The sequence below is a fragment of the Opisthocomus hoazin genome, chromosome 30 (genome assembly GCF_030867145.1).
Source record: "Opisthocomus hoazin isolate bOpiHoa1 chromosome 30, bOpiHoa1.hap1, whole genome shotgun sequence".
Taxonomy (NCBI): domain Eukaryota; kingdom Metazoa; phylum Chordata; class Aves; order Opisthocomiformes; family Opisthocomidae; genus Opisthocomus; species Opisthocomus hoazin.
Window position 1 is genome coordinate 2,231,918 of NC_134443.1, and position 7,712 is coordinate 2,239,629.

Here is a 7,712-nt window from a genome sequence, read left to right on the forward strand (position 1 = left end):
CCCCCCACTCTGATTTATTTATTTATTTTGTTGTCTTGGGGTGGGAGGAGGCGGCTGGGGGGGGCCCCAGTCTGTCCCAGCGCTGGGCAGGATGCGGCCCCCCCCGGGACAGCGGTGGGGTCCCCGGCGGGGATGAGCCTGTCTCTACCAAAGCTCGTCCCCCTCCCCAGTTGTGGGGGGCTGCCCGGGGCGGGGGGGCTGGCAGAGGTGGTGTTGATCAGCTGGTTGGTTCCCCTTGGTTTAACTGTAAAAAATGAAGGAAAAAAAACCCCACAAAAACGCCGAGAAAAAAAAAAACTTGGAAAATAATTAAAAAGAGCAGTCTGGACCCAAACTGTGCGGTGGGGGGCAACGGGGGGGGGGGGGGGGGCAGCAGGCAGGGCCCCATCAAGGACCCCAGGATGGGGACGCGAAGCGGGAGGACGGGTGCTGCGTGGGGTCTCAGCCGTGCAGCGAGCGCGTCGGGTCTCAAGCTGACGCCGGCGTCCCTCGGCGTCCCCCCCGCAGTGGGCGAGCGGTGACGGGGGTCCGTGTGTCCCCCCCCAGCCTGTCCCACGTCCCCAAGCCTGTCCCTGTGTTGTCCCCTCGGGGTGAGCCGAGTGGGTCCGTTCTCAGCAGGGTGCCTGACGCCGGGGTGCTGGGTGCCACGGCCCGGGGGGGCGCGGGGGGGCAGCGGGGATGATTTTCCCGGCTCCCACGGGGAAGACGGGGAGCGGGAGGTCCCCGGGGAGGGGACGGGACAAGCCCGGGCTGGGTGCGAGCCAGCCCCGGGCGTGGGGAGGCGACGCGGCGGAGGATGCGCACCCAAGGCGCCCGCACCCACACCTCGCCGACGCTGGCAGCACCCGCACCCGCCCCGCCGGCGGTTCGGGGTGCCGGGGACCCCCCGCCGCCATGAAGCGGATCTTCTCCTGCTCCAGCTCGCAGGTGGCGGTGAGTCCCTGCCCCCCGCCATGCCCGGGGGGGACCCCAGCCTGACCCGGGGCTGGGGACCCCATCCCCGTGGGTGGGGGTGACACCCTGCCTCGCCGCCCTGCGAGCACCCACGGGTGCTGCCGCCGTGCCTGGGTGGGGTTGGGGGGGCTGCGGCCGGCCGGCCCCGCGTGCCCCCCGGTCCGGAGCCGGAGCTGGACGTGGTGCTTGGTGCCCGTCCTGCCCTGATGCCGGCTGCCATCCCGGCTCCGGCGCCGGCCCCGATGCCAGCCCTGCTGCTGACTGTAATCCCAGCCCCAATCCCAGCCCCGATCCCAGCTCCGATCCCAGCTCCGATGCCGGCTGCAATCCCAGCCCCGATCCCAGCTCCGATCCCAGCTCCGATCCCAGCTCCGATGCCGGCTGCAATCCCAGTCCCAATCCCGGCCCCAACCCCAGATCCGATGTCATCTGCAATCCCAGCCCCGATACCAGCTCCAATGCCGGCTGCAATCCCAGTCCCAGCCCCAATCCCAGTCCCAGCCCCAATCCCAGCTCCGATGTCGGCTGCAATCCCAGTCCCAGCCCCAATCCCAGTCCCAGCTCCGATCCCAGCTCCGATGCCGGCTGCAGTTCCAGTCCCAGTCCCAGCCCCAATCCCAGTCCCAGCCCCAATCCCAGCTCCAATGCCGGCTGCAATCCCAGTCCCAATCCCAGCCCTGATGCCGGCTGCAGCCCCAGCCCCAACGCTCAGCCCCCAGCCCCGGCGCCTGGCCCCATGCCTCGCCCCAAACCTGGCCCCGCTGCGGGTCCCGGTGCCCAGCCTGGCCCCGCTGCGGGTCCCGGTGCTCGGCCCCGGTGCCCCCCACGCCCGGCACCGCGGCGGAGCGCGGCCCAGCGCGGCGGCAGCCCGACAAACCAGCCGGGCCGGCGCAGGCTGCGACACGCTCGCCTGCCTCGCCTCGCCGGCCCGGCCAGCGCCGCGGGGCCCGGGGCTCCCAGCCCAACGGAGCACCCCGAGAAGTGGGGAAACTGAGGCACGGCTCCGCACCGCTGGGGGGGGGAGGCGATTGGGGGGTGCACCCCAAAAGAGAGGTCAGCCCCAAAGCACTGCCTCGGCCCCTGGAGGAAGCGGTGCCTCAGTTTCCCCTCGCTGCCCGGCGGGGCAGGGCGGGGGTCCGGTCCCCGCAGCCCCCCCGGAGCCGCTCGCCGCCCCCCAGGTTGAGAGCTGGACCAAGCAGGACCAGAAGCTGCTGGAGGCGGTGGAGAAGGGCGACGTGGGCAGGGTGTCCGCCCTCGCCTCCCGCAAAACCGCCCGGCCCGCCAAGCTCAACGCCGCGGGGCAATCTGCGTACGTCGGCCGCGGGGCCGGGGGCACGGGGGACCCCGGGCCGGCAGCTGGGGACCCCCCGGGTGGTGGATGGGGACCTCGGTCGCAGCCACCTCTCGGCCTCCCCCAGCTTCCACCTGGCCGCGTCGCGGGGTCTCACCGAGTGCCTGACGCTGCTGCTGGCCCACGGGGCCCCCGCCAACGAGAAGAACGAGGACGGTAAGCGGGGGGCACCGGGGGGGACAGCACCCGGCACGGGGGGACACCACCACGGCGTCCGGTCCCCGAGTCCCCGCCGAGCGACGGCAAAGGGCTGAGCGTACCCCAGAGCTGCACCCCCAGCACCCTGCCCTGGCCCGCCGGTGTCCCCAAGGGGAGATGGCCCCGGGGGGGGTCCCCGCAGCCGTGTCCCCCGTGTCCCCTCGGCCGCCGGTGCCCAGCCCATGGGTCTCTCGCAGGCAGCACCGCTCTGCACCTGGCCACCATCGCCTGCCAGCCCCAGTGCGTCAAGGTCCTGCTGCAGGTACGGGGACGGGGACGGGGACGGGGACAGGGACGGGGATGGAGACAGGGACGGGGATGGAGACAGGGACAGGGATGGAGACAGGGACGGGGATGGAGACAGGGACGGGGAGAAGATGGGGACAAGGACAGGGATGGGGACAGGGATGCAGAGGGGATGAGGATGGAGCTGGGGATGAAAGTAGGGATAGGGATAAAGATGGGGACAAGGACAGGGATGGGGACAAGGATGGAGATGGGGATGGAGTTGCAGAGGGGGATGAGGATGGAGCTGGGGAGGTGGACAGGGATGGGGATAAGGATGGGGACAAGGACAGGGATGGGGACAAGGATGGAGATGGGGATGGAGATGCAGAGGGCGATGAGGATGGGGACAGGGATGTAGATAGGGATGGGGATAACGATGGGGACAAGGACAGGGATGGGGACAGGGGTGAGGGTGAGGATTGGAATGGAGCTGGGGGGGGCAGGGCAGGACGCCAGGTCCCTTCCCCAGCTCGGGGAGGGTCCCTGCCCTCTGTCCCCCCCCCAGCACGGTGCCAACGAGAGCCACGTGGACGGGCAGAACCGCACCCCCCTGCACTGGGCTGGTGAGTGCTGGGGGTCCCCAAACCCAGCTGGGACTGGGAGGGGGGGAGCCCAGAGCACCGGCCCCCCCCCCAGAGAGCCAGCCCCCCACTGACACGGCCCCCCCGCAGCCTCCTCGGGCTGCGCCTCCAGCGTCCTCCTGCTCTGCGACCACGAGGCCCCCCTGGACGTCCCCGACACCGTGAGCGGGGAGTGGGGGTGGCGGGGGGCGGCGGGGGGCGGCGGGGGGCTGCTGGGGGGGTGACGGGTGCCTGGCGTCCCCCAGCACGGGCAGACCCCCCTGATGCTGGCAGCGCGGGGGAACCACGCCGCTGTCTGCGCCCAGCTCCTGCGGAGGGGGGCCGACCCCAACCTGGCCGACGAGGACAAGAAGTGAGTGGCCGCGGGGACAGGGGACACTCGTCGCACGTCGGGGGGTGGCGGGGAGGGGGGGGTCTCTGCTCTGCCCCCCATGCCGGGGGCGGTGGCTCCCTGGCTCTGCTCCGTGGGGACCCTGGAGATGCCCCGTGCAAAGGCAGCTCCGGTGCTGTCCCCGTCCCCAAGGCAGCCAGGGGTCCCTGGAAAGCCACCGCTGTGGAGAGTGGTCCCCAGGGAGAGGGGGGAAAGGGCTGGGGAGGGACCTGTGCCATTGTGCCACCACGCCACCGTGCCACCGTGCCATCATGCACTGTGCCAATGTGCCACCATGTCACTGTGCCACCATACCACCACGTCACTGTGCCACCATGCCAATGTGCCACCACGCCATCATGTCACCGTGCCACTGTGCCACCATGCCAATGTCCCACCATGCCATCAAGTCACTCTGACACTGTGCCACCATGTCACTGTGCCACCATGCCATCGTGTCACTGTGACACTGCGCCACCATGCCATCGTATCACGGTGCCACCATGCCATCGTGCCACCATGCACCGTGCCATCGTGCCGCTGCGTCACCACGCCATCATGTCCATGGGCCATCTTCCCCCTGTGCCACCACGTCACTGTGTGACCACTGTGCCACCATGCTGTCGTACCACCGTGCCACCATGACGCCGTGCCACCGTGTCACCGTGCCACCGTGTCACGGCGGCCCGGTGGCCTGGCTCCCGCAGGACCGCGCTGACGCTGGCCTGCGAGCGCGGCAGCGTGGAGTCGGCCGAGCTGCTGCTGAGCCACGGGGCGGCCATGGGGGACGAGGACCTCCGGCACCACGCGGCGCAGACCCCCAGCCGCGCGCTCCGGCGGCTGCTGCGCGGGGCCCGCGCCAGCGGTGAGCCCCCACCCGCCATCGCCCCCACCCCCCGGCCTCGCCCGGCTGCTTGTTTTGGGGGAAAAAAGGGGGAGAAAGGGGATTTTTTTCTCTTCCTCCCAGCAGAGAACGGCACCGGCTGTGCCAAGGACCCCGCGCCGCGGGAGGAAGGCGAGGGAGAGGGGACCCCGGGCAGCGACAGCGAGGAGGAGGAGGAGGATGAAGGGCAGCAGGACGGGTGCGATGCCCAGCGGGTGCGGCGGCTGCGGGAGCGGCTGGCGAGGAAGAGTGGGGAGTGCCAGCGGCTGGCGGCCGCGGCTGCCGGCATCCGGCAGCGGGTGCGGGAGCTGGCGCGGCTCCTGCCCGGCTGCGACGCCGGGGACGCAAGCGAGGATGAGGATGGCGCCTGCCTGGCCCTCCTGGCCCAGCACGTGGGCGAGCTGAGGAAGAGGATGACGGCGGAGGAAGAGGGGGATGGAGGACACCGAACCGCGGCGCAGCGCGACGGTGACGGCCAAGCGCCCGCGCTGGCCCCGTTCCTGACCTGGCTGGGGGACGAGTGCGGCAAAATGCGGGCGGCGAAGGCGAGCGCCTTCGCCCGGAGCACGGCGCTGAGGAAGGAGGTGGAGGAAGCCCTGCGGAGCAAACTGCACTACGAGGTGGTGTCGGCCGCCGCCGTCCGGAAGAGCCTGGCGGCGTGGGAGAAGATGGCGGCGGGGCTGGAGCAGGCGCTGAGCCGCGCCGACGAGGCCCACGCCGAGATGCTGGAGCGATCCCGCGTCCTCCTGGCGCAGCTCCGGCGCTCGGCCGACGGCGCGGAGGTGCCGAGGGAGAGCGGGAGCCTGGAGAAGGAGATGCTGGAGCTGCGGGAGAGCAACGGGCGGCTCCTGGGGGAGCTGGCCCGGCTGGGGCGCGAGCGGCAGCGGCTGCGGGACGAGCTGCGCGGGCTCCGCGAGCAGGACGCCCAACCGCGGGCAGAGGGTCCCGGAGCGGCCGCCCTGACCCGGGCGCTGGCGGCCGAGCGGGAGGAGGCGTCGAGGCTGCGGCGGAGGCTGGCGAGGCAGCGGCAGGAGCTGTCGGCGCTGCGGGACGGGGTGGGCGAGAGGGCGCGGGAGGCGGCCGGCGACGCCGGCGTCCTGCAGGAGCTGCACCGCAAGCTGGACGGGCTGGTGAGGTCCCAGCACGAGGCCTTACGGCTCGTCACGGAGATGGAGGGCGATGGTGACGGCGACGGGGACGAGGCAGGGCTACTGGGCGAGCTGGAGGACACACTGGGTGAACTGGTTGAGGAGCTGGGGCCGGCGGCGGGTCCCCGCGTGCCGCGGCTGCTGGAGCGGCTCAATGGCGTCGCGGCCGCGCTGCGCGGCCGGGAGGGCCCCGGGGAGCGGCGGGAGCCGGCGGCGGAGACGCGGGAGAAGGAGGCGGCGGCGGCGCGGGCGGCCGAGCGGGAGGCGCGGGAGCTGCGGGAGAAGGCGGAGGGGCTGGAGCGGAGCGTGGGGACCCTGCGGGCCAGGGTGGGCGAGCTCTCCAGGGCCTGCCAGGACAAGGAGGGCAAGGTACGGGGTGGCAGGGACGGGGGCCCCTTCCCGCCACCGGCCCCATCACCGTCCCCTTCCCAGCACCATCACTGTCCCCATCATCATCCCCATGACCATGAGCATCGTCATCCCCATCACCATTCCCTTCCTATCACCGTCACTGTCCCCATCGCCATCCTTGTGACCATCCCCTTCCCATGACCATCGTCGTCATCCCCATCAGCAGCCCCATCACCATCCCCTTCCCATCACCATCATCATCCCCATCAGCGTCCCCATCACCGTCCCCTTCCCACCACCATCCCCTTCCCATCATGGTCCCCTTCCCATCCCCCCCCATCACTGTTCCCGTCACCATCGCCTTCCCATCACTGTCCCCATCACTGTCCCCATTGCTGTCCCCATTGCTGTCCCCATTGCTGTACCCATCCCCATCCCCATCCCTGTCCCCTTCCCATCCCCATCCCCATCACTGTCCCTTTCCCATCGCCTTCCCTTCCCCGTCCCCTCCCCATCCCTGTCCCCATCCCCGTCCCTCCCCAGCCCTCCCCCCCTTGCCCATCTCCCCCTGCCCCTGCCCCAGCCTTTCCCCAGCCCCACGCCCCAGGGGAGCTGGCTCTGGGGGGCCAGGGGCTGCCCGGGGACCCCCAGGGTGACCGGGAGCCTCTCCCGCCCCGCGTCCCTCTCCTGGCCACATCTGGGGGGCAGCGGATGGGAACCAAAGGGACAACCCCGGGGCGTGACGGGGAGCGGCGGCCCCCCAGCCCCCCGCCCCTGACCCCCCGTACCCACCCCCAGATGAAGAAGCTGCTGGCGGAGACGGAGAAGCTGTCGGCCGAGGTGCTGGGGCTCCGCGGGCAGAACGCCCAGCTCCAGCTCCAGCTCGAGGTGGGCGCCAGCCCCCGGTGTCACCCGCTGTCCCCTCGCCACCCTCCTGGTCACCCCACCTTCCTCTCCTCCTCCCCAGGTCCAGCAGAAGAACCACCGGGACATCGTGGCGGTCTACAGGACCCACCTGCTGAACGCTGCCCAGGTGGGACCCCGCGCCCCCTCGCCTCGGGGCGACGCGGAGTGGGGGGACGGGGACCATTTTGGCCGCCATGTTGGAAAACACAACACTGGGAGCCCGGCGCCGAATCGGGGTCGCTGACGGGAGGCCAAGCCCAGGCCCCACGGCGAAGCTCTGCTCCCCACAGGGCTTCATGGACGCGGGGGTGCACGCCATGCTGCTGCGGATCCTGCGGACGGAGGGCTGAGGGGCCCCCCCGCCATTAAACCCCAGAAGCCGGGCGTCCCGTCCCGTGTCCCTGTCCGCGTGCGGGCGCGCGGGATTCGGCCGCGGGGTGGGCGAGGTGGGGGTCCCAGCGGGGGGTCCGGGGGGGGGGTGCCCGGGGTTGGTCTGGGGGCTGGTGGGGGCTGGGGAGTGACGCCCCGGGAGGGCTCTCAGCACCCACCGGCCCTGGGTGCTGGGGCAGGACGAGGCGACGGCTGGCCGGGGCTGCTCCCCACACAGCACCAGTCCCATACTGGACCAGCTCCATACAGCCCCAGTCCCTATATAGCACTGGTCCCATATAGCCCCAGCCCC

At 71.5% G+C, this 7,712-nt stretch overlaps 1 protein-coding gene across 1 annotated transcript; it reads left to right on the plus strand.

Annotated features, from left to right (window-relative positions):
* The first annotated feature begins 678 nt into the window (after positions 1–678).
* Positions 679–7,407, plus strand: ANKRD35 (ankyrin repeat domain 35). The gene is given in 17 exon segments (XM_075445274.1): positions 679–933; positions 1,736–1,784; positions 1,787–1,882; positions 1,885–1,967; positions 1,969–2,031; positions 2,033–2,104; positions 2,106–2,263; positions 2,373–2,461; positions 2,701–2,765; positions 3,297–3,354; positions 3,463–3,533; positions 3,618–3,724; positions 4,450–4,607; positions 4,710–6,142; positions 6,923–7,012; positions 7,092–7,157; positions 7,321–7,407. Coding segments are annotated over 17 exon segments (2,973 nt in total). The 3' UTR covers positions 7,381–7,407.
* The last annotated feature ends 305 nt before the right edge of the window (positions 7,408–7,712 follow it).